General features: G+C 46.0%; 2 protein-coding genes across 2 annotated transcripts; both read left to right on the top strand.

The window, feature by feature from the left end:
• Positions 1-383: 383 nt before the first annotated feature.
• On the top strand, positions 384-19,899 carry ccdc142 (coiled-coil domain containing 142). The gene is made up of 17 exons (XM_071506649.1): positions 384-1,723; positions 2,251-2,291; positions 3,018-3,054; positions 5,601-5,854; positions 5,976-6,197; positions 8,326-9,545; positions 9,778-10,076; positions 10,320-10,406; positions 10,642-10,812; positions 11,354-11,508; positions 14,773-14,925; positions 15,518-15,632; positions 15,938-16,115; positions 16,379-16,489; positions 18,070-18,170; positions 19,192-19,357; positions 19,476-19,899. The coding sequence occupies exons 1-17, from the start codon at positions 1,663-1,665 to the stop codon at positions 19,582-19,584; spliced, it is 3,480 nt and encodes a 1,159-aa protein (XP_071362750.1). The 5' UTR covers positions 384-1,662; the 3' UTR covers positions 19,585-19,899.
• A 498-nt stretch (positions 19,900-20,397) lies between these two features.
• tmem129 (transmembrane protein 129, E3 ubiquitin protein ligase) lies at positions 20,398-25,993 on the top strand. The gene is made up of 7 exons (XM_071506653.1): positions 20,398-20,852; positions 22,302-22,360; positions 23,059-23,316; positions 24,638-24,798; positions 24,891-25,050; positions 25,137-25,209; positions 25,297-25,993. Exons 1-7 carry the CDS (start codon positions 20,648-20,650, stop codon positions 25,479-25,481), a joined length of 1,101 nt encoding a protein of 366 aa, XP_071362754.1. The 5' UTR covers positions 20,398-20,647; the 3' UTR covers positions 25,482-25,993.

Below are 25,993 nucleotides of genomic sequence, written 5' to 3'. Positions count from 1 at the left end.
TTGGGACAGCGCCGATGCTGCTTGAGCAGATACATTCGTCCAGCAACATTATCAGTAACAGCTCCATTATCAGAAAGAAGCAACATTATCAGCAACAGCACCATGGTTAATCCTTCAGGGATGGCACACAGCTAATTGAAGGTGGTCCTTTGAAGGTTACACAAACAAAAATGTAACATTAAAATTAACGTTTTCATTGACCTCGTCATCAAACATCTGAATGTCACTAACTTTTTTGTTGAGGGCAACATTTCAATTTAATGGCATCAAATTACTAAAACTACAAACTAAAGCTTCCTGATAACTAAAAATTTAGTTCGTTTTTTTTATGCACATGAACATTGTACATATGAACAGGCATGAACAAACGTAAACAATTCATCAGAATGACCAAATGTATAAACAAGTATACAGTTTAAAAAAAAATCAAATAAAAAAGAATATAAAAAAAGAGGCCACTGCCCCTTTAAGAAAATTGCTGTAACTTTCTGGTCATCACAGTCTTGTAATCCTGAAGTAAGAGTAAGTATAAACATTTTCATAGTGTGTTTATATTTATATGTCGCTGTTTCCTTAACATTACCAACCAATTAGACAAAAATGAAATGAAAATTGAGGCTTAGGCTAACCCCGTAAGGTCCAAATGCACAACATGACTTTAATCACAAATCGCCTAGTTTTATCATTATTTTGTTCACATTAAAACATATTTATTTATCGCTGAGACTTTAACCTTTCATTTGCTGCTGGTTAAAAAATTCTGACATAAATTAGAGAAATACAACAGAGAGTGAAAAGTTTATCATCTGGTTTATCCTGCCATGAACAGCTATACATGATGTTTCATGGAAACAGCCCTGGCGACCTTTCTTACACAAGACTCCGCCTCCTTCCTCCGTAACGACCGGGGACGCTGTCTCCTGATTGGCTCCTGCCACACTGAGTTTTCCGGGATCGCTAGCAGAAGATGCTATTTTAAACCTCACTTCCTACAGTGGATTAACGCGTCCGTCTTAAGAAAGGCCTAAGTCAATAATAAGATTCAGTTTGATAAACATGAGCAGATCCGCGGGACTGTACACACCGACACTGACCGGCTCCATTCAACACAGTAATGTTGGAGTCTGAACAGGAGTACCCCGGGTCAGGGTCTGGGCGGGTCTGTCAGGGGGCACCGGGGATGGACGCCGGGACGCCGGGACGCCACTTCTGCTGCTGAGTGAGAATCATGAGATGGTGAAAACGTCTATTTTGTGCCACTCGATCTCAGCTCAGCTCAGCTCCCACATGAGCAGCGTTCAGACCGACGTAGCTCTGCAGCCACCGACTGTTCATAAAGAGTCTGCAGCTGTGTAAAACTAATACACCACAAGTAGAAGCCTGACCTTCATTACTGAAACAGAGCCCCTGTACACACCGGCCAACACAGAGGAAGATGGCTCCCGTGAGTGTTTGTGGAAGTGGTTCATTTGAACTTGAAGTTCATTGAATGTTTTCAATGTGAAGTCTGAGTCTGTAAAGTCAGAAGAAAACGGAGTGAAGAAGTGAAGTGTGATGGGATATGAGAAAACAGAGGAATAAAACTGAAATAGTGAAGTGAAGCAGCACAGAGCTCTGACACTGTCCAGGCTGCATGTTCACAGCTCAGCTGCTTCTTCTGGGATGGATCACAACAACCCAGAGACACTGAGAGATCCTGGAGGAGAGCCTGGTCTGACAGCAGGTGATACACACACACACACACACACACACCACTCCACACATCCATTCGGACGTTACTGTGAAGTAGAGAAGCCTGTTGGGTGTGATTTAACATTGGCCTATAAACACATTTGTTAACTGGATTACTGAGATCACCGCGGTGACTGGTGAAACTGGTGATAGTGTTGTTTTCTTCATGTTGTCTGATGATTGTTGGTGATGATTCTTTGTTGACAAGTGCAATTTTAAACTGTGCAATGTTGTTGCATTTATATTTATATTGTATATTTGTTTATTATAGTATAAGAACATATTTTTACATTTAATGTTTATATTTTCTTGTTTTAACTTCATCAAAAAAGATGAAGTTAGTACAAAAAATAAAGATAAAAATAAAGATAAAAAAATCTTTACCTCTTTAATTTTATGTTGTTCTCTATTCTTTGCTGTTACATTTTCATCCCTGAGAGAGCAGCTCGAACGTAACCTAATTTCCCCATGGAATCAATGAAATATTCTGATTCTGATTTCTCTGTCTCTCTCTCCCAGACTGGGACCACTCTGAGTCTTTCTGTCCAGAAAAGGAGCAGGTTAGTTGTTAAATTTGTCCAGAACTCAAAGTACAATTTTTTTTCTTAAACCTTATTACCCTAACCTCTCTACTCAGCTTTTTATCATCTTCTAACTAATTCATAGATTTGTTTGCATGGTTGCACAGATTACTGGTGTCCATTAACAAGCGGTTTCAGTGAAAACACTCTGATAAACCCATTGAACATAGTTAGAGACCAGCTGGTACAGAGCCGGCTCAGTTAAGCACTGGACAGACAGCTGCATTATTTCTCTGACTTGTATTTTGTGTCCCCCATTCAAAGCAGTACAACATGCTGAAGGTTTCTCCCCACATATTTCACACAGGAACCTTCCGCATTTTGTACTCTGTTGTACAGGGGACACAGAGAAAAAGTCTGGGACAGCTGTCTGCTACCCTCCAGATGTGTTCACCTTGTCCATACAGACAACACAACGACTTCCCCAGCTCTAACAAACTCCCTGCTTAATGTAAAGGACATCAGTGTTTGTGTACTTCCTCTCACCGCCAGAGGGGGAGACAAACACTCCACACTGCAGGTTTAAGTTCTCACATTGTCTGTGCTCTGATCAGGCCCGTGAGTTCAGCATTGTCTGCTGGGCTTTGTGGTGTGTTACAGCACCACGATGCTGTCCAACAGAAACCTTATATTCAAGGTTTTAGTGATATTCAAGAGCTAAATTACTAAACAAAGTCATAATATGTTTTCCTTCCTGTGTTTCAGAGGAGATGCCTGCTGACAGAGGATGTGACCACTAATGGTATGAACATGTGACAGCAGCAGCAGTCAGTATCAGTACTGATGAGCTCTGCCCCAAATCCACACAACACACTAATTCTACACAGTATCTACTACATACTCATCATCATAGAACACTAACAGGAAATGACACACATGCAACATCAGACATCCAACAGGAAGTGCCTTCTCTGATTGATCTATATTTACCTGGGCCCATCCCCAATGCCCCCCCTCAGTCCTGAACCCTCACAAACTCAGCTGATCAGATCTGATGAAAGCAGATTCATCATCATCATCATCATCATCATCATCACCATCATCATCATAGGACAGATAACTACACACAGTTCAGGCTGTGAGTCCCCACTGAGCTCTGTGTTATACTCACATCCAACCTTCTTTTTTCTTGTCATGTGTGTGTTTGTTCCTTTCATGCTTGTTTGTTAACCGTTTGTTTACCCTTCTGGGCATCACCTGGTAACCATGGTAACTCAGTGTTTAACATCACAATGCTATGGACCTTGAATAACTCCCTCAGGCTAAGTTTGCAGAAATGTGGAGTTACAGAAAGTTCTCATGGACTCATGGACTCAATGGTTTTACAGTGGGACAGACCTAAACCCTCAGAGACTTAGGGAAGTCCATGAGGGTGGACACTGGGATTGGGCCCTGGATTCATCCCCTCACACCCTGCAGGGCCTTATTATATGTTCTTCATTTGTTTTCATGTAGGACTCTCAGAGTTAATCCGTCTACCAGTGTTTGTATTTGTTACTATAACAACAGCCTCACACACACACAGTGTGTGTTTAGACACTGTGTTGGCTGCTGGATCGTACATCATCATTGCCGCCATATTGGACTTATGTACAATATTACAGGTGTGTTATACAGCTGTAACATGTGAATCAGAATCAGAGTCAGAATCGGTTTTATTGCCAAGTATGTTTCCACATACAAGGAATTTGTGCTGGTGATTGGTGCAATTGAGGATCAGGGGGATCAGTGACGGTGGGGCTCTCTAGCCTTGTTGATGAGGCTGATAGCAGACGGGAAGAAGCTGTTTTTGTGGCGAGAGGTTTTGGTCCTGAAGGACCGCAGCCTCCTGCCAGAGGGGAGTGACTCAGTTTGTGTCCAGGGTGGGAGGAGTCAGCTACAATCTTCCCTGCACGCCTTAGAGTCCTTGAGGTGTACAGGTCCTGGAGGGATGGAAGATTGCAGCCAATCACCTTCTCAGCAGAGTGGATGATACGCTGCAGTCTGTTATTGTCCCTCTCTGTGGCAGCAGCGTACCAGATGGTGATGGAGGAGGTGAGGATGGACTCAATGATGGGGGTGGGTGGGGCTGGGTTTTTCCTGAAGTCCACTATCATCTCCACTGTCTTCAGAGCGTTTAGCTCTAAGTTGTTCTGCCTGCACCAGGTCACCAGACGCTCAGTCTCCCACCTGTAGGCAGACTCATCGCCATCAGAGATGAGTCCAATGAGAGTGGTGTCGTCTGCAAACTTCAGGAGCTTGACAGACTGATGGCTGGAGGTGCAGGTGTTGGTGTACAGGGAGAAGAGCAGAGGAGAAAGAACGCAGCCTTGCCGGGATCCAGTGCTGATGGTCTGGGAGTCAGACACATGCTTACCTAGCTTCACTGCCTCCTGTCAGACAGGAAGTCGGTGATCCACCTGCAGGTGGAGTCAGGCACTCTCAGCTGGGAGAGCTTGTCCTGCAGCAGAGCCGGGATGATGGTGCTGAAGGCAGAGCTGAAGTCCACAAACAGGATCCTGGCATAGGTCCCTGAGGAGTCCAGGTGCTGGAGGATGAAGTGGAGAGCCATGTTGACGGCGTCATCTACAGACCTGTTGGCTCTGTAGGCGAACTGCAGGGGGTGCAGGAGTGGGTCAGTGATGGATTTGAGGTGGGACAGGACAAGGCGCTCAAATGATTTCATGACCACAGAGGTCAGGGCAATGGGTCTGTAGTCATTTAGTCCTGTGGGCCTTGGTTTTTTGGGGACAGGGATGATGGTGGAGGATTTGAAGCAGGCTGGCACGTGGCAGGTCTCCAGTGAGATGTTGAAGATGTCCGTGAACACCGGAGACAGCTGATCAGCACAGTGCTTCAGGGATGATGGAGAGACAGAGTCAGGACCGGCTGCTTTGCGGGGGTTCTGCTTCTTAAAAAGCCTGTTGACATCTCTCTCCAGGATAGAGAGAGACGTTCCTTTGGTAGGGGAGGAGGAGGGGGGTTCTGATGTGGCTAGTTGTTGAGGTGCCAGGGCCCCTGCTGAAGTGGGGGAGGAGAAGCTGGTGGTCTGGAGGTGGTGGCTGGACTCGCGGGGTTGGTGTCAGATCTCCCCTCTGGGATCAATAGTTAGAGACAATTGAAGAAATAATGCTCCCAAAATAAAAGACATGGCTATGGGATACAGACAATAGAGAAAATCCATATTTAAAACCATCTATTTAACCTGTGAACTCTCTGTTTCCATTTAAATTAATGCAGATGATCTCATGTTTGTCAGCTGTCTCTTTCAGTCTCTGCACTGCTTCTGTTAATGTTGGATCCTTCCAGGTTCGTGGTCACAGAGCTCCATCTCCCGCTCCCTACAGCGGGCAGAGACCTTACTCCGGACCACCTTTAATCCCAGTCTGAAGTGGCTGTTCCACGGCCGCAGTCAGGACGAGGACGCAGAGGAAGGACATTTTGTGGCTGCACACAACCTGGTGACCCGGTCCTCTGCTCGTCTGCTGCGTCTGCAACAGGCTCTTCTGACTGTGGGACCACAATGGCAGCTGGTCGACGGCGCACAGGTGGGGTCTCCCCAGGTGAGTTGGAGGGGGTGCACCATCAACAGGTGCAAATGACTACTGCTCTCTGGATCTATAAAGGTGATAGCAGTTGTTACATCAGCTGACCTATTCCCTCCTCTTCCTTCTTTTCCATCAGGTGTGTGTTAAAGGCCTCCCTGCAGAGGGTGGAGTTCTCCTCGTACCCTCCTCCTCCCTGCAGGGGCACTACCGGACTCTGTGGCGACTCCTGGAGCAGCGATCCCTGCTGCTCTTCATACACGAGTACACCAGGAGGGCTCGCCTTGCTGCAGCGTACGTATCGAGAGTGAGCCACCTACTGGAGGAGCAGCTGAAGAGACCACACCTGACGCCTATCCAGGTGAGCCTGAATGCAGGAATGTCTCACACAGTTTAGAAGTGATGTGAACATTTAATTAGGTTCCTCTGTGTGATGTGAAACAGCGTGTGTGTCTGGAGCTGAGCATGTGCTGGATTGTGGCTTTGTACAGCTGTGATGGACATGGATGCATCTACATTTATACATTCTGAGCAGCTCTGAGCTCAGTCCACAGCAGCTCTACTGGATCCAGGTCTGGGCTCTGACTGGACCACTCCAGAAGGTGGATTTACTCTGATGTTTAGGATCATTGTCTGCTGCATCAGCAGCTTCTCCTGAGCTTCAGCAGGTGGACAGTCACCCTGACATGATCCTGAAGAGACCCTGATAAACCATGATGTGGAGCTGTCCAGGTCCAGAACCTGATGCTCCTCCACCTGCTCCACCTGTGGGAGGAGGTTTTCATGTTGGTCTGCAGAGACCTGTTTACACCACACAGAGCTGCATGTTCTTCACAGTTCACCCTCAGTCTCATCAGTCCATCAAATGTGTCCATGTGGAGGTCAGTGATGCAGCAGCTTCCTCTGTGGTGTCCATGGCAACAGGACTCCATGCTCCATGATGTGTGTGTGGTGGACTCATGAACCAGCTCCAATGATTCATTTCAGCTGTCTGAAAGCATCTGCATTGAGCTGAATCTTTCAGCTGGACTTAGTCCTCCTCTGGATCTGATACACACACCTGAATCATCTCCATCTATAGACAGTTTGTCTGACTGCGGACTGATGAAGATCTGAACTCTGACACTTTCAGCCTCATCATCATCTTTGCTGTGAGGCCTGCTTCGCATCAGCTGATGTTCCTCTTTTTAAGTCAAAGTGTCTCTGACCCACAACCTCCAGTCTGGACTCACTGAGTCCAGGTCTGATAATCCTGACTCCAGGCAGCTTTTCACACTGTTTCAGACACACTGTGAGTGTTTGAATCATGTTTTTAATGTGGACAAGAACAACACAATTGTTATTAGTCATAGATTGTGTTTGTTCATGTTTGTAACTCTGATGAAGATCATCTAATCATATTTATGACAAATTTATACAGAAATCCAGATAATTTAATGTCATAATTCACCCTCAGTTTAGTTACATTACAGTGTTTCCAGTTGTAGCAGCAGAGATGATGGTTAATAACTTATTACAACATTTCGTCAGGCGACTCATATCTCAATAATATTTAACATTATCATCTCTGTGAGGGAAGCTGAAGTAAGTCCCGCCTCCAGGAAGAAGAAAACAGCTGGAGTGTGTTAAACATGTACTGTCTTTGTATCAGTAAGGAGTGTCCAAATGTTGTTTATGTCACACAGATGTGTTTCCTCTCAAAGGAGTGTGTTTGCTATAACATTACTGTGTGATACTGTGTGAAGTTTCAGGACTGTTCAGTGAAACTGCTCCAGTAGATCAGAGCTTCACAGGCACCGCAGCCAGTGAAAGAAAATAACTCTTCATTTCATGATTAAAGAGCTGCAGGGATGATGTGTTTTAGTTCCAGATTTCTCCTCTTGCTGTTGGATTATTACAGAAAATAAGCTCATTGATAATCAACAGTTTCTGATCCTGACAGGTTTAGTTCAGCAGGATAATCTTAACTAATGACTCTACTTTATGATGTTTGAAGCCTAAATACAATCAGCAGCTCATGTTAGGCTATAAACCAACTACACCATGAAAATCCCTCATCTGGGTAACGTGTAGGTCTGCAGATGTTGAGATGTTTCACAGGAGAAAATATGAACCTGCCAGTTTCATCAGAGCAGTAGCAGCATTGGGATCATGTCAGTCCATCCTGTGGTTGTAGAGATATGACAGACAGACAGACAGAGATGCTCTGCTAACAGTTATCTGACATCAGCTGTGCGATGGTTTCCATTAGATAGCTGTTGATTCTAAATCAGTGTTTTGACTCAGTTATATTTATTTCATCCTGGCTGCTTGTGTTTCGACAAAATCTGACCTTTGGCTTCTTCGGAAAACCTGGAAAGAGGTTTTTATAAAATATGTTAAAACACATATTTAAAGAGTAAGAGTGAAGCGTGATCCTGGTATCAGCGCTGACTCTCCTGTTCTCCACCAGCTCTTGTATCATCACATTTCTCTCCTCTCTTTTCCAGACCAAGTCCAGCTGGTCTTCATTGAGGTTCAGTCTTGGTTCACTGAGTCAGGAGCTCCGGGTCCATCTCAACCACTGGTCTTGTCTGTTCTCCAAAGTCCAGTCAGACCACTTCCTGAGACCTGCTCTAGTCCAGCAGACCAGGCTGCTGGTGGAAGTCAAACAGACTCTGGACTCTCTTGGTCTGCAGGCGCTGGTCCTGATGGAGCACTATGTGACTGTCATCCTGTCTGCTGTGGCCCAGACTGAGCTGGACTCTGTACCACAAGAAGTCCTGGAGGATATTCTAGCTGGTATGGACATGTATAACCAGGCAGTGGAGGAGCAGAGAGCGCAGCACAGCGCCACCCAGCTGAGAACTGCAGTACTACACCAAGTACATTACTCCACACTGAGTCCTGGTCTTCCTCACAGCAGAGCGCACCACCCTGCTGCCTTCTCAGTCAAACAGCTGACAGTGGTTGTAGCAGTGCATCATGCAGAAGTGGCAGCCAAGCAGCTGCAGAGCTGGGCCTCTGCTCAGATTCACCAGGTCTGTCAGGTCCACCACAGCCATGAGGCTTACATCAGTTCTGCTAATCCCACTGTCAGCTGTGGGACCGGCACACTGAGATCTGATTGGACCTGGGAGCAGCTGCAGGACACCTACCTTATGTCATCTCCTCTCCTCTCTGTGGCTCATCAGCCCGCTCTGCAGCTTCGTTTGGAAAGTACTGAGAACCACCATCCTGTATCAGCCAAATCAACCTCTGTCCAACATGGACCAGACAGGTCCAACAAAGACCCAACCAGCCGGTGCCAAACTCACAGACCCCAGACCTCAGCCCAGCCAAGTGTAGAAAACTGTGAACCTCCACCACAGACCATCTCCCCCCTGTCAGACTCTTCCCACCATCTCTCAGCCCCGCCCCTGTCAGCTGTTTGCCAGCAGCAGCGTTCTTCAGTAGAGCTACTTTTTCAGCTGCTGGTTTCCTCCAGTGACGTGCTGGTTCCACTGGTTTCACACACGTCTCCACCAGAGGCTCCAGCTGAACAGCTGCTGCCAAATACAACAACAGATGGACAGACTGACCCTCTGACTGTAACAGCTCCAATCACTAATGCAGCTGACTCTGTGGAGATCAATAGACTGAGCACAGACCTGAACAAGGACCAGAGCAAGGAAGAAGCTCAGGAGTGGGCTGAACTGGAAGTGACGACCAGGCAGGAAGCCAGTGGCAGGTAAAGTCCAAATTAACCAGCCACTGTTGTGTTGATGTGGGCCTAAGGCCTCAGTCTTGCCTTGACTGTGGTTCAGTTTCACACATCTTAGCAGATCCACCAGGTATGTGGCTAGAAATGTGCTCTGTTGTCACATTGTCCAGCCTGAATGTTGCGTTGTGATGCTCTGTAAGTGACACACTGACAGCTGCAGGTAGCAGGGCCCTCTGTTGTAACTGTTTGTGTCCCTCAGCTCAGGTTTTCAGAGGGACAGAGACCCAGAGAGAGAGGAGACTGTGGAACTAGAGGGGACCACAGTGGAGCCGGACTGTGTTCGGCCTCACTCGGTCCAGTGGTTGGACCTTGGTCAGTCGTTAGTGTTTGCTGATCTGATTGGACAGTACCGCATCCTGCTGTGGACTCTCTGCAGCAAGGCCTTGTGGCTGCAGATGTTTGTCCCCGCAGGACTAAACACTGCAGAGAGCATCAACCTCCAAGACCCCCACAGAAGGTTCCAGATCCTGCACCAGATCAGCCGAGCTTCACATACAGGTCAGGAGACGATGTCATGTGAACAGTATGTCTCAGTCACCTGTAACTGCAGCAGACACGACCTTTCATTCATCTGCTCACCTCTGTCTCATCAATTAGTTACTGTTTCCTTTCTGTACACCATGTCCAGTGTTCATATGAACGTTTATTTACTCTACATGAAACACACACACACACACACACAGCTGTTGAGCTTCTTATATAACACATGTAGTTTGTGGGTTTTTGTGCTGTCTCTTTTAGATCTGGTTCCAAAGGAGTGCAGGGCCACGCTGGAGGATTTCAGTCTGAATCTCTTAGTCAGTACAGCACATGCTCAGTGGGACTATGGTTAGTAGACACACACACACACACACACACACACACAGACTACTCTGTTGTTTTTATATTTGGGTCATTGATTATTAGCAGATTGTAAAGCCTCACCCTCATTAAGACTGAATGTTGCAGATTTTTCATCAAGGTGTTTTATTGATAAATCTTAACTACAGTTTTTTCCTCTGTAACTCTTTATGTTGCAGTATTTTGTCATGATGTCTCTCACACACTGTCCCTCTATCCTCAGTGATGTGCAGAAGTTTAGGCTCAGCTCTGAAGGATAAGTGCCTCTCAGACAGTAGCCACTCTGTGATGTCATCATCTAAGATGATCTCAGGGACCATGGAGCACTTCCTGCTGCTGATCCCTCCTCTCCTGTCGTCTCTGTGCTGCCAGCTCTCAAACAGCAGGAGCTCAGGTAAAAGTCAGGACCTGTTTTAAAATGTGTTTCAGTGATCACCTGTGATCTGATCTTGACCCCCCCTCTTTATATGTAAATAGACAGGTATGTATCTGACAGAAGGGTCAGTGTTTGTGTGTGTGTGTGGTTAGCTCCCATGGACAAATACAGGCAAACAGTGTAGTATTTGCAAATTTTCTAAGCAGTCACATTGATGATGTGCAGGGACTCCCAGGCTAACAGACGTATCTATAGCCTGTGCTACAGCGTGGACGCTGTTTAGAGTGGATTCACTTCAGAGACCAGTGTTAGACCTGAGACTTAAGACCTGGACTGGAGTCAGAGTCAAGTTACAGGAATGAGGACTTGTGACTCGATTTGAGACTTGAAGGTAAAAAGACTACTGGCTGGAGCTGTGTGTTATCAGCTCCATCATGATCTTCATCACCAGGACACAGTCTTCATCACCTGATACACGCCAGAAAAACAGTCCATGTTTTATCATCATGTCAGACAGTTACTGACAAACTGTCCTCCGTCTCTCCCTCTCTCCCCCCAGGCTCCCCCCACCTCCTCACCCTCCACAGACACTCTGCCAGCCTGGTGTTGGCCACAGTGCAGCTGTCGACAGTCTGGGTCGTGTCCAAGGCTTACCAGTTCCTCTCCTCGTGGAGCCTCAACAAGTTCCTGCTCATCACACAGGGGGACCTGAAGGTGGGTTCCTCCTCACAGCAGACTGTTATTCTAACCAGCTGAGGATCAAGCATCACATTACAGGAGCTGGTTTGTTCTGTGGAGGCATAAATGTGCTGCAGTATTGACACCTCACTTCAGATAGAGGATAAAGCTGTTAGTGTTATATCATGGTGTCGTTATCATCAGCATTACCATGGAAACCAAAAAGCAGAACACAGGCAACAAGACAAGTCTTGGTTTAAAAGTAGTTTGATTTTATTTTAAACTTAAAGACTGTGGCAGGTCAGCTGACAGACAGAGACAGTGAAGGAGACAGAGATAGAGACACAGTCAGAGAGAGAGACAGAGACAAAGACAGAGACAGGAGAGGACACAGCAGAGCCATACACACACACACACAATTCAATTCAATTCAGTTTTATTTGTATAGCGCCAAATCATAATATACATTATCTCAAGGCACTTTACAGGGTGAGGTCAAGACCTTACTTTGTTACAGAGAAAAACCCAACAGTTCCCACAAAGAGCAAGCACTTGGCGACAAGGGGGAGGAAAAACTCCCTTTTAACAGGAAGAAACCTCCAACAGAACCGGGCTCAGGGGGAGGAGAGAAAAGAGAGAGAGAGAGACCAGGAACAGCTGTATAGGTAATGGTGTTATCAATAATAATGACAGATAACAGTGGTTAATAGTGAGAGAGAGAGAGAGAGAGAGAGAGAGAGAGAGAGAGAGAGACCTGCATTTAGAGAGCGAAGTGTCCTATTGGGAAAATAGGGAACTATAAGCTCTTCAAGGTACGATGGTGCCTGACCATTAATGGCTTTGTAGGTGAGGAGGAGGATTTTAAATTCTATCCTGGATTTTACAGGGAGCCAATGCAGAGAAGCTAACACAGGAGAGATGTGATCCCGTTTCCTAGTTCCTGTCAGTACTCGTGCTGCTGCATTTTGGATCAATTGGAGGCTTTTTACTGAATTTTTGGGACATCCTGACAATAAAGAGTTACAGTAGTCCAGTCTTGAGGTAACAAATGCATGAACTAGTTTTTCAGCATCCTTTAGACACAGAACGGGTCTGATTTTAGCAATATTGCGCAGGTGGAAGAAGGCTGTCCCAGAGACTTGCTTTATATGTGAAGTAAAGGACAAGTCCTGGTCAAAAATGACACCAAGGTTTCTGACTGTAGCACTGGAGGCCAAGGTGATGTCATCCAGAGTCAGTATATTATCACATAGTGTATCTCTGAGGTGTTTTGGGCCAATTACAATAACTTCAGTTTTGTCTGAATTTAAGAGTAAGAAATTACTGGTCATCCAGGTTTTTATGTCCTTAAGACACACCTGAAGCTTGGCTACCTGGTTAGTCTCACCTGGCTTCATGGATAAGTACAGCTGGGTGTCTTCTGCGTAACAATGGAAATTTATCTGGTGCCTCCTAATAATGTTTCCTAGAGGAAACATATATAGAGTGAAAAGTATTGGTCCTAGCACAGAACCTTGTGGAACTCCATGACTGACTTTAGTGATGATAGAAGAGTCATTATTAACATGAACAAACTGGAGTCTATCTGACAGATATGACTTAAACCAGCTTAGTGCGGTTCCTTTAATGCTGACCATATGTTCTAATCTCTGTAATAGAATCTTATGATCGATGCTGTCAAATGCAGCACTAAGATCTAGTAGGACAAGTATAGAGACAAGTCCATTGTCTAAGGCTAGGAGGAAATCATTGGTAACCTTAACCAGAGCTGTTTCTGTGCTATGATGGACTCTAAAACCTGACTGAAAATCTTCAAACAAACCATTCCTGTGCAAATAATCACATAACTGGTTTGCAACAACCTTCTCAAGGATTTTGGAAATAAAGGGGAGGTTGGATATAGATCTATAATTGGCTAAAACATCTGGATCAAGAGTAGGCTTTTTAAGTAGAGGTTTAATTACTGCAACTTTAAAAGCCTGCGGTACATAACCAGTTGATAAAGATAAGTTAATCAGACTTGATATAGAGGTGTCGATTAAAGGAAAAACTTCTTTGAACAGCCTTGTTGGAACAGGGTCTAGAAGACAAGTCGATGGTTTAGATGAAGAAACTGTTGAAGTGAGCTCAGAGAGATCTACAGGAGGAAAACAGTCAAAATATAAACCAGTGGACAGTACATCTGAGTCAGCTGTGGGGAGGAGATGGTGAATTTTTTCTCTATCAGAGACAATTTTATTTGTAAAGAAGCTCATAAAGTCATTGCAACTGAGGGCTAAAGGAATAGATGGGTCAACAGAGCTGTGGCTGTCTGTCAGCCTGGCTACAGTACTGAACAGAAACCTGGGATTATTCTTGTTTTCTTCTATCAATGATGAATAATAGGATGTTCTGGCTTTACGGAGGCTTTTTTTATACGCCAATAGGCTGTCTTTCCAAGCCTTTAGAGATTCTTCCAGGTTAGTAGAACGCCACCTTCTTTCTAGCTTCCTTGAATTTTGCTTTAAAGCTTGTGTTTCTGAGTTGTACCATGGAGCTAGCCTTCTCTGACTCACTACCTTCTTCCTCAGAGGGGCTACTGTATCTAGTGTTGCACGCAGTGAGGCTACAGACACACACACACAGACAAACTCAGAACAAAAAGAGGCCTGGACCATGAAGCTGGTTATGACCTGGTTCAGTTGACTCTCGGTTTACCTGTCCAGGTAGCATATTCATGTGAGAGAGGAAGAGTTTGAATGAATAAAGAATTAATATGATAAAAGAAGAAAGACTGATACCTGCAGGTGAATTCAGTTATAGTGACTTCATAAAGTGATGTTCATGTAAACAATATGATGAATTATCATGAAGTGTCTCTGAGTGTTTCTCTCTCCTGTCTCATGATGAACAAACTGAACCTGTGATGCAGATTAAACACTCGAAGTGAGTTCAGACTGTTTGTGGGGAGAAGTAGTTGATGAGGTCAGTGAGACTGAAATGTTCATGTCACAGCTTCATCACTGTCAGGATCCTGTGGATCAAAGAGTCTGTGTTCAGTTCAGATTAAGCTCTAATAGTTCTGATGGAGTTATTTAGTGATAAACTCTCCTCTGTTTATTAGAAGCTCTGTTTTACATTGGTCAGTAGTTTGGCTGTTGACATGTTTTGATCTGATCCTCTGAAGTTAACTAGAGAGGGGAAAACCTGCCTGACCACAACACAATGAATGTCCGATACCATCAGTCATTGTCTGTGTGTTATTCCTCTGAGCTCCACCTTGACTGAAGCTAATGGTGCTAACACACTTTGTCTCTGCAGGAGCTGAGAGAGTCATTGGAGGTGTTGGTGCATCAGACCAGGTCCCTGATGATGAAACCAGACAGTGACCATCACTCAGCTCTTCATGACCACAGCCAGCCCCTGCTGAGGCTGCAGCTGGAAGCACTGGACAGGGCGGCGTCTGAGCTGCAGGTGACCTACGTACAAGACTCACAGCAGAGCCCTGAGAGCTGAGCTCAGTCCTGTTGTGAGGACGCTGTTCCAGTGTTTAGGACTGTGTGGATTACAGAACAAGTTGGTCACATGATACACAGCTGGTCAGAGGCAGAGAGACCCGAGCCACAAAGCAGCTCTGGCTCAGGAGGTAGAGCAGGTCATCCACTAAGTGTCCTTGGGCAAGATACTGAACCCTAGATTCCATCAGTGTGTGTGTGTAAATGGTAGAAGTGCTGTCTGACTGACTGTGTGTGTGAGTGGGTGAATGTTGCTCACACTGTAAAGCACTGAGTGGTCGATAAGACTGGAAAAGCGCCATACAAGCAGTGTTTGATAAGAAGCATTTACCAAAGTCAGCTGATAAAGAAATGATCAGTTCAAGAATAAACTCAGCCGTGTCCATGTCAAAACAGGAGCAGCTGAGTTCACATCCGCCTCCTGTCACTGGAGAGATGAACGTCCTGCAGCAGGAGCAGAAAGCTGCACTTTCCTCTGTCATAGATTTGAGATGATTCAAACTAGAGTGTAGCTGTCATCTGATCCCGTGCCACTGCTCTGTGTCCATCAGACCTTCTCCTCTCTGGTTCTGAAGACCTTCTCCAGTGACTGCAAGAGGATGTCAGGGGAGATCTTTGCACAGACGATGCCTTCCTCTTTTCACTGGAGACACAGCCACAGGACAGGTACTGACACCTGACTCTCATCACACCTGCAGAGGTGTGGGTCAGAGACACTTACGCAAAACACTCAGACATCAGAGAAACATAAGCAGGGGCTGAGAACAGGGCTGGAGGCAGATCAGTCTGGTCCCTGATCAGGGGACCAGGTATCAGAGAAACACTGCAGCCAGAGGAGGTGACATCGGGGGGGTTGTCTCATCACAGCGTGAGGCCCCTGTGGGGACCATTAACAGGTCACAATGTCACTAACATAAGCTCACACACTTTACACTGTGTGTTGGTGACTGTGTGTTTCTCTGACGGTGCAGGTTTTCCCAGCAGCCCTAGTGAGTATGCTTCTCTGGCAGCTCAGACTGTGATTGGTCAGGTTTTAGAGGGCGTGGCTCCGTTGTCTGACGACGCCCGCGTCCAGGCTCTGAGTGTAACGATGACAGCATTCTTGGAGGCGTGGATGGAGCACATCCTGAGGCAGAGGATCAAATTCAGGTACGTTTGTGGTTGCAGCATCGTTCACTGGAAAACCACAGTGTCCCCTCCAACTCCAGGCTCTGCCCCTGTAGCTGAAGGGTTAAGGTACTATCATGACATATATAACACACTGTTCTGTCAACGTCTGACTCTTGGACGGGGACAAAACAAAGTAGTGGTGTGAGGTGTGAAACCAGGCTGTGTGTCCTTCAGTGTGCTGCACTGGGACCTGGCGCAGCTGCTGAGCTGTTGTGCTGTGTTGTGCTGTGGTTCCTCCTCAGTGTGCAAGGAGCTCTCCAGCTGAAGCAGGACTTTGACTCCATCAGAGAGCTGATCCAGTCGGACAGATACGGTCTGTCAGCTGACCTCCACCAGCGCCTGCTCAGCCTGCGGTACGTCACCTTTTACCTGACCTGTTTCCTCAGAGACAGTGTTTGTGGTGGTTTTTCTCAGCAGACCCCAGGTTTTAAAGCTGTACTGAGGCACCATAGAAATCCTCTACATGGGTGAATTAAAATCAACTCATTTAGTGAACGGAGATTCTCAGAATTTCACTCACTGCAAGTTTATTTGTAACAAAGCACGTACACAAACCAGCTCTGATCTGTCCTGGGACAGTTCAGTGTAGCACAGTACAGGAGCCCCCACAGGCATTTCACATTACACAAATCAAACAAACCCCCAGACAAAGGAAAAATAAACTTACTCTTGTAGGAGCGTCGCTTGGCCATCTGGTTTCAGACCATGAAGGATTATATTTCTAACTTGTATATTTTGCTCAGTGTCCTTTGCTCCCTTCCTGAACACCAGTTAAGGTTGGCAGGACGATGATCAGGATATTAATAAAACCATTCCTGGCTCTGTGTGTGAGAAAGTAAACCCAGTAACATCCACCTGAGTCCAGAGAGGTTTGTTTTGTCTGCCCCTTCATCTGAACAGACAAAACAAACACTTTGCTTTATTAAGTCTCAGCTCATGAGAAATAATAATATAATAATAATAAACTTTATTTATAGAGCACCACATTACAAAGTGCTTTACACAAGGCAGCAAAATAAAACATGCAGGTCATATGAGGCAACAATTAAAAACAAGCAATCAGAAATATAATTAGAATTAAAGTGTCTTAGTATCAGTAGAGATGGACCAAAAGCAGTGTCACCAGCCATGGGGTGACCAATAAAACTCAATTAAACCAAAAAATAAAAGTTGTCTATAAAAGTAAAAGTAGTCAATAGAATTAAGTAAAATCAGAAAAGGCTCTACTTTTTCAGAAAAAGATTTAAAAGAGCTCACTGATTCTGCTGAGCTGATCTCCTCAGACAGCTCCAGAGTTTCAGGCTCTGACTGTGAAAGCTCTGTCAGCTCTAGTTTGTAGCTTTGCCTCAGGAACAACCAAAAGATCTTTGCCCGAGGATCCCAGGCTACGAGCTGGTTCATATGCTGTTAAAAGTCAGATATATAGCATGGAGAGAGGCCGTGAAGAGCTTTAAAAGTCAACAGTAGGATCTTAAAATTAATTCTAAATCGTACTGGGAGCCAGTGCAGGGAGGCTAAAAGCGGTGTGATGTGGTCACTTCTCCTGGATCCTGGTAAAAGTCTGACAGCTGAGTTCTGAGGTCAGCTGATTTTTGGTTGATGCAGGTGAAGGTTAGGCTGTTGCAGTAGAGAGCTGCAGTTTGGACATTCTCTCAGTAACTCACCATCTTTCTGTCTGTTTAATGAGATGCCTGACAGATGTGACGCATGACATGAACACTCAGAGTCTCAGTTCTCTGTTTTACCTTGATGTGAACTGGATGAACCTGTTTGAGTCAGTTAACAAGTCCTCCTCAAATATAAGAACACAAAACAGAAGCACTGGAAATGATCTGGAGTTTAGAAATGTTCTTCATCAGACTGGTGACCTGCTGGAAGGTGAAGTGAACCTCCACCTGTCCCTCACCTGTGTAATCCTCCTCTCTGTCTGCAGGGTTTTTCAGCAGGTGGACTCAGCAGTGGTGTGTCTGCTCCAGCAGCCTCAGGCCAAACCATACCTGCAGTCCAGAACCTGGGAGCCCTTCACACGCTGCTGTGAGTATCACTGTGCTCTCAGACCCACAGGCTCAGGGACCACATCTGCATTGGGTCACATGTGGCCCAACATCAAAGTGATTTTACACCCAGTGAACTCAGACCTGTTCCCTTGTTGTGGATCATCAGGACTTAGTCTTAGCTGAGCCGGGGCTCGTACATGACCCTCACTGCAGCTGTGCTAGAACCATGAATGAGCTGCAGGTCGTGAGGTTTGGGTTAAGGCTGCAACTCACGATTATTTTCATTAGCAATCAGGCTACTAATGAATGGTTTTGTTTTCATGTCCTGTTTTCCAGTGTCTGATGGTCTGAGGATGTTCAGGGAGCAGCTGTTTTCACAGACATGTATGTTGTAAAACTGATGATTAATCAAGGACAATGAATCAATAATTAAAACGTTGGTGCTGATAGGTTTTCTGTGAATTCACTGATTGAAGTTATTTCAGCTCTACAACTGTCCTGAAGCCATTCATGTGTCTTTTTGGTTTGGGTTGGGTTTATATTTCCCATGTTGCACTTCTCTGTCAGACTGCATCAGCTTCCAGGATTCAGGATTTCAGCAGACCCCTGACAGCAGGACCTCCAGAGTCCACCTGGTACAGCTGCATCGTGTTGTGGTTTTGTCAGAGCAGAGTCAGATCCACCTGTGGATGGCTAAAATGTTTCCTTACAGTTAAAATCAGCATTTATAGAAGAATGAATTAGTTTCAGTGGTTATGATCGACAGAAAAACGACGTGTGTGAAGCAGCCGAGGGAACGCTGCAGTTTCCCTCTGATCATATTCATTATTAAAGAAACACAGATGAAGTCAGTAGAAGCAGTGAAGTGTAGCCACGCTGTGTTTCTAACACACTTTGTTCACTCACACATCAAAGGAGAAACAGCCGGAAAACGTTTTCCTTTGAATCAGGTGTATGTCTTTAGACAGGATCATGACCAGGAACCAGCTCTGAGTGGGTGTGAGCAGAAAGACACCTGAAGGAAGCAGTGACTCTGTTGACTCTGTGTGACTCTTCAGGTCCGTCCAGCAACAGAGACAGCTCTGATGCAGCGGTGGGGAGCAGTATAACCAACCTGGGCTATGTGGAGGGTGAAGACCTGACTCTGGCTGACCCCTCTGTTATGACCTCTGACCTCCCTCCTGTAGACCCCTCCACCCCCGGAGAGTCCTACCTCGCCCCAAGGTACGTTGTACAGCTTCCTGTGTGGAGGCAGTGATGGTGTGCAACATTAAAGGTTCTGTGTTCTCGATGTGTTTGGGGCCACAAGTGAGAACGGCTCTGTCTGTGTTTGTGTTCTCAGTCTGGCTCTGGGTGCTGCTCAGCAGGAGTGGTTGGACCTGAGGATCCATGGCGGCACTCGTCGCTGGAGGCTGCCAGGACTGCAGTGTTTCTCCAAGTCTGAGCCCTGAAGACACACATACACACACACACACACACACACACACACACACACACACACACAGGGTGACCTCTGCTACTTCTGAATGATGTCAAAGTTATTTATTAATTCATCTAAAAAAGTTGTATCATTAACAGAATTATTTGTTTTACCAGCAAAAACATTTTCATATTTCTGAATAAAAGACTTTTTTCACATATTTCATCATCATAACTTTATGATAAAATGTTTTATATGTGTATATGGTGCCTTCCTTTCTGTGCTGTGAGCCAATGTATTCAGCTGGAATTGAAACAAATGAAATAAATGGTCAACATGAAATGCACCATGAAGCGTCTCTGTGGTTCTTTCAGCTGAATGTAGAGGATCTTCTCATTTACTTTATATAAAAACAAACCTCTTCTTTCTCCTTTCTGATTGGACGCCTTCCACTCAAACTGAGGTGGGAAGTATTAATAACCAGTTTCTTACTGGTAGAACACAACAGAACTGAGGCAGAAATCAAACTGGTGTAAAATGAGCACCACTGAAGGTGTAGTTTGCAGACTGTTGGTGTTCCTAGTGTAGGAAACATTAATTATCCAAGTCTACGATGTGTAAGTGGAACCTGTTCATCCCAGTGTCCACGGGCATTTTAACTGCTGGATTTTGAAACTCACTGAACCACTGACTGCAAGAGAAACAACTATTTTGTTATTCCTGTATGCACCAAATATGACTGTGCACACTTTGCTAGGATTTCAGACAACAGGTCGGTCTGAAGTTGGTGTAAAGAAGTTAAAATAAGAGGATCAGGTGTGTGAGGTCAAACTGCTGGTGTTTAAAAGCAGAGGGAACAGATCGGTGCAGCTGAGAAAAGCCAACAGTCTGAAATCCTCTCTCAGTCCGGCAGGTGGCGGTGACGCGCCTGTCAGCTGGTTTCCAACCGCCTATCAAACAAGAAGAAGAACCTGGGCGGGTAGAATTACGCACTACAGTGAACAGGAAATTCATTCGAAGAAGAAGAAGAGGAGGCCATATGAGGAAGAGCCGAATCGTAAACATGGTGGTGGTCGACTGAAACCAGGTCCAGTATGGAGAGCCCGGAGCTGAGCTTCACTCTGGCCTACGTGGTTTTCTGTCTGTGCTTCGTGTTCACGCCCACCGAGTTCCGCTCGGCCGGACTGACCGTCCAGAACCTGTTCTCGTCCTGGCTGGGCAGCGAGGACGTGGGCTTCGTCCAGTACCATGTCCGGAGGACCAGCGTCACCGTCCTGGTCCACTCTGCGCTACCTCTAGGTAAAAGCTGATACCCGGACTCAAAGGGACCGGGTCTGACTCGGTCTGTATTCTTCATGTGAGCGTTAGCTGGCTCAGTTCAGCAGCGGGAGAGACCGTGTGGGAGAGTCCGGTGTCAGAGTCTGTGCTTCCCGTTACGTCCTGGGCGCGGTCCGGTGAATCCGTTTGTTCCAGCACCCCCCAACAGCCTGTCTCAGGTTCGCGGTCTGTCCGTCCTCAGACCCCGCTGACCCGGAGCACCCCACCAGCCTGGCAGCCGGTGGTCTGGCTGGGTCTGAGATCTGGTCCTTGTTAGAGTGGACTCTGGCTCCTCGGCGAGCTGAACACTGAACATGAACTTTGGGTCATGTGACATTAAACTTTTCACTTCCGTGAACAGGTGAAAACTTTGACAAGAACCCGGAAGTGTGAGGTTGCCATGGTCTCAGTACAGTGAGTCAGTATGTGTGTCCAGCTGTGAGCAGATGTGCAGACAGCTGCCGTCACTGGATCAGACTGATGGTTCTCAGCCTCTGTGTTCTCTGGTTGATTTGCAGCAGAGTTCAGCTGAATTTGGAAACATGGAACCCTGATCAGCAGCCACACCTCCTGTTGTTTTTACAACACCTGTACACACCTGTACCTCTCACAGTATCTGTCTCCCTCTGCGCCTCCCTGACAGCTTCAACCTCTGGATCATAGACAAACTATTTTTTAGTAACACAAATAACAACCTGCGCAGATCCATTTTACCTTCCAGTTAAAGAAAAAGAAAACTGGCAGCTCTGATTCCAGCAAAAATAACTGGCCCACAGTAGTTTTCACTCTCTTAGTTTACATTAAAAACTATACATGATTCTTAACAACTTACAGGACTGTAAATCATTAGCCTCGTTCAAATCTCTCAGTGTTCAGTTCTAACTGCTTTTCATTCATTTGGCAAAAAAAAGTGAACAAGAGTTTGAACAAAGTTCTGTCTGAGAACATGAGGAACATAAACACGTCTTCACTGTCACATCGTAAAAGAAAGAGTAGATTTTCTAATTAGTGCAAACCAAATGAAGCTTTGTTTTTGTAAAGAAAAGGCCACATCATTGACTGAGAGACACAGAGGTGCAGGTCTCTCTCTGTGTGCATGGAGGCTGTAAAAGCTGCTCCCGACTCTCAACCACACATGTCCCTGCGCAGAGTCGCTGTTTTATCCACCACGTTTTCAGTTGTTGTCATAGTAACAGTAAATCTGTGATGCTAGTGGATCCTGTGACTGTAATCTGTCATATCTCAGATGTTTCTCTGGGTTGTTGGTGTGAGGATTTTTCCCAGTAACTGTGTTTGAAGTTTTTTTCTGTGCCTCAGAGTGAGAATAGTGAACTGAACTATGTTTTTGTGTGGGGTGGGGGTGGTGTGTCTCTGTAGTGGAGGAGATCACTGGCTGCTGTTATTCATCTCGTGTGTTGTTTGTCTCTACAGGTTACTACCTGGGGATGTGCGTCGCTGCTCCAGAGAAGAACCTGGGCTATGTTCACCAGGTCAGCCTGTCTCGCTCTGTCTGTCTGTGCATTCATGAACACACACTCTGCATACTGGATACACTCTCCATAACAACTCTGTAACATCCCACAGTTTAGAGCAGGTCCATTCTGTAATGATGTGATCTATGATGACCTTCACCAGAGGATTCGCATCTAAATCCTCACTGAGACAGACAAAGCTCAGTCTCAGTAAAAACTCAGTCTTATGTATCCAGTCACTTTTCATCACCTCAGTGAAATAACGTGTTTAATGTGTTCATGGTGTCTGATCACCTGCTTTCAGCTTTATTCTTCTACGGTGGCCCTGAGAGCTCAGTTCACTGCAGCTTAAAAAAACACATTCAGAAAACATCTTCATCAGTTTAACAATACATGAGCTGCAAATCCTGAACAACAAGTGCCTCCCAGCAGGTTCATCACTGTCGAGTGTCCCCTGGAAACGTGGCTGAGGGTTGTCGGTTGTGCTACTTGCAGTATGTTTGTGTATTGGTTTTGTTGTGAGTATTTGCAGCTCATGTGTTGTCAAACTGATGAAGTTGTTTTCTGAATGTGTTTGTGTTTTGTCTGTTTTTATGTGTTTTCTTAAGTTGCAGTGTGTTGAGTTCTCAGGGCCACCTTAGTTTTCCTTCTAAAGACTCCCTGTCATATTCATGTTGTGCAGAGTGAGTGAAGTGCACCACGTTGTGTTTCTCCAGGTGAGCGACAGCTGGAGGGTGTTTCTCCTCGTCTCTCTCAGCGTCCAGCTGGTCAGCTGGACGCTCGTCATCTACTGGTCCCGCCGTAACTGGCACAACCATCCAATCAGCCAGATCCTGCAGGCCCACGTGCAGGCCCCCCACTCTGGCTGGGGCTCTGTGGCAGCCAATGTCAACACTGAGTTCAGACGCATAGATAAGTTTGCTACAGGGGCCCCAGGAGCCAGAGTTATCATCACTGACAACTGGGTGTTAAAGGTGAGTGAGAGACCCCACAAACTACGTCTGTGGGCCACATGTGGCCCAACACCAGCATCTCCACAGCCCCTGAGTTACTTTATTTGACCTGTTGTCCACATTAAAACACAGTTCCTACTGTGAACAGCAGGAGTCACTATCACCACAGTGAAGTCTCCCAAGGGAGACACTGTCCTGGTGAATTAACCCTGACAGGTGAGTGCTCTCCCTGCTGCAGAGTCTGACCTCTGACCTCTGACCCAAATCTAACAGGGAACCGATGGTGTTGTGTTTCAAATATATGAACACTTCATCATTTGTTGTGACAGCGACGCTGCACATTTCCCTCCAACAACAGCACAGGTGACGGTGAAGATTATCAGACAATGACTGAACAGACACCGTGCTGCAGAGAGATGTACAGCTGGAAACACCTGAGTCACTTTGACAAGAGCCAAACAGTTCAGTCCAGACCACCAAGTCAGACCACCTCCTCACAGTGGTCCAGACAAACCACAAACCTGGAATCCACCTTCTGGAAATGTGTTTTTGGGGTGACCTGATAGCTGAGTGGTTTGGGCGTACTCCACGTGGGTGCAGATGCTCAAGGCAGGTGTTCCTGGGCCAAATCCCAGGCGGCCAGACTCTTTCCTGCATGTCATTCCCCTTCTCTCTGTCCCATTTCATGTCTCTACACTTGCCTATCAAATAATAATGGCATAAAAATAACTTATAAAAAAAAGAAATGTTTTGTTATCTTCTTCTCCAAGTAAAAATAAATTGGCCAAATGAAGGAAACAAACAGAATCAGCAACTGAGGCCTTGAGATTTGGACTGTTCACCGTGTGAGCCAAGGAGTGGAGCCCTGACAAGGTGACACACCTTAAAAGAACAAGTCCTGACTGACTGACTGACTACGAGGAGCTGCACTCATGACCCTGCTCCTCTCAGATGAATCTGTGTGATGTTGCTTTGAACTGCTCAGCCCACAGAGCATCATCACAAACTCCTCAGTTCTCTGAGGACTGACCAGGACTCTAAACTAAACTGAACTTTGATTCATCAGGACGTAAACATGACTCTACATAAATGCTAAAGAAGCTGTGCCTCCAAGTGGCCAAAATCATTGAGGGCAGCTTTAAGGCTCCATAATGAGTCCCTGTTCCACACAGAGTAGAACCACACTGTCCCACCTGTGACACATGCTTATGAAGCACGTCAAACATCATGCTACATTCTGAATGAAGGAAGAGGTCATACACTCACACTCACACACACAGTGAGACAGGGTCTTGCCTTCATCATCATCACGGTGGTCACATCCCGCTCTGTCTGCCTCTAGGTGACCACCTATCACGTCTACATGGCCTTACAGAACGAATGTCATGTGACGGTGACAGAATCCAGGCAGCACCAGCTGAGTCCAGACTCCGCCTCCCCTGCACAGATCTTGACCCTGAGAGTGGAGAGCATCAACCCGGCCGTCAGACCCTTTGATATCAGGTGTGTTCTCAGAAACTCAAGACCAGAGCTGGTCCTGGTCTGTCAGGACAGAGCAGCACACGTCATGTCCGTCCTCTCTCCACTGTCTCCAGGCTGCACTCTACAGAGTATGCAGAGCTCAGGGAGAAGCTCCACGCTCCCATCAGGAACTCTGCTAATGTGGTGATCCACCAAACAATCAGTGAACTCTTCCTGGAGACCTTCAGGGCTCAGGTGGATCTCAACCAGCCATACACACTCCCCAGTGGACAGGTACACATCTGAAGACCTCACAAAGTCCAGTCTCTGTGATCACAATGAACCTGAATGTGACGACATCGCTGTATCTGTGTGCACAGGAGATCGAGCCCTGTATCGGCTGCATGCAGGTTCCTGCGAGCACCAAGCTGGTTCGCCTCTGCCACACAGAAGGTGAGAGAGAGAGAGTGTGTGTGTGTGTGTGTGTGTGTGTGTGTGTGTGTGTGTTAGTTAATGTAACAGTGTCTGTGTGTGTTACAGGAGCTGATACGGAGTCAGACTGCCAGCCGTGTTTCTGCAGACCCATGTGGTGTCTGTCCTGTCTGGGTCGATGGTTCGCCAGCCGCCAAGATCAGCAAAGACCTGAGACCTGGTTGTCCAGCACAGTCCCCTGCCCCACCTGTAGAGCCAGATTCTGTATACTGGATGTGTGTGTGGTTCGCTGAGAACACACACACACACACACAGATCCAAACAGAGTTTTTCCTCTAAAATGAAGTGGAGGTGTTTTCTTGATCGAGGACAGGACTGGTCTGAGTCCAGTGATGTACCTGCTTATTCTCTGTGTTCAGTGAGGACCAGTCAGAGGAATCATACAACACTATGAGCATCTGGTTTGAATCTCAACATGGTATGAAGTGCAATGATTTTTAGGAGATACACAGTCCGATAAGAAGATTTGTTTGTTTGTAATAATGTTGATTTTATATTTAAAATTCATTTTCTTTGTCTGAACTCTTAAATATTTCCAGTAAAACTGAACATTTAAACATGTCCTCCAGGCGTGTTGTTACATGGAAATAAAACAAAACCAAATTGAGACTGATCTGCTGCTGATAGAAAACCTACAGAACAAAGGCAGTTCAGACAACGTCAGTTTTACTCTTCATTTACACCCACCCAAGTGGAATAAAAGCTTCTGTTTTCTGAATAATGCATATTAAAAATATAACAGTGA

This window comes from Trachinotus anak, unplaced genomic scaffold, assembly GCF_046630095.1.
Source record: "Trachinotus anak isolate AG129_WGS33_773 ecotype Australia unplaced genomic scaffold, CSIRO_AGI_Tana_v1 ptg000021l, whole genome shotgun sequence".
NCBI classification, from domain to species: Eukaryota; Metazoa; Chordata; class Actinopteri; order Carangiformes; family Carangidae; genus Trachinotus; species Trachinotus anak.
This window is presented reverse-complemented; position numbering and strand designations above follow the sequence as displayed.

Coding starts and splice junctions, on each gene's coding strand:
- ccdc142 (XM_071506649.1), top strand. CDS start 1,663: ATGGATCACAACAACCCAGAGACACTGAGAGATCCTGGAGGAGAGCCT. Junction 3,055..5,600: donor AGAGGATGTGACCACTAATG/GTATGAACATGT, acceptor GGATCCTTCCAG/GTTCGTGGTCACAGAGCTCC. Junction 18,171..19,191: donor GGAGCCCTTCACACGCTGCT/GTGAGTATCACT, acceptor GTGACTCTTCAG/GTCCGTCCAGCAACAGAGAC.
- tmem129 (XM_071506653.1), top strand. CDS start 20,648: ATGGAGAGCCCGGAGCTGAGCTTCACTCTGGCCTACGTGGTTTTCTGT. Junction 22,361..23,058: donor ACCTGGGCTATGTTCACCAG/GTCAGCCTGTCT, acceptor GTGTTTCTCCAG/GTGAGCGACAGCTGGAGGGT. Junction 25,051..25,136: donor ACACACTCCCCAGTGGACAG/GTACACATCTGA, acceptor CTGTGTGCACAG/GAGATCGAGCCCTGTATCGG.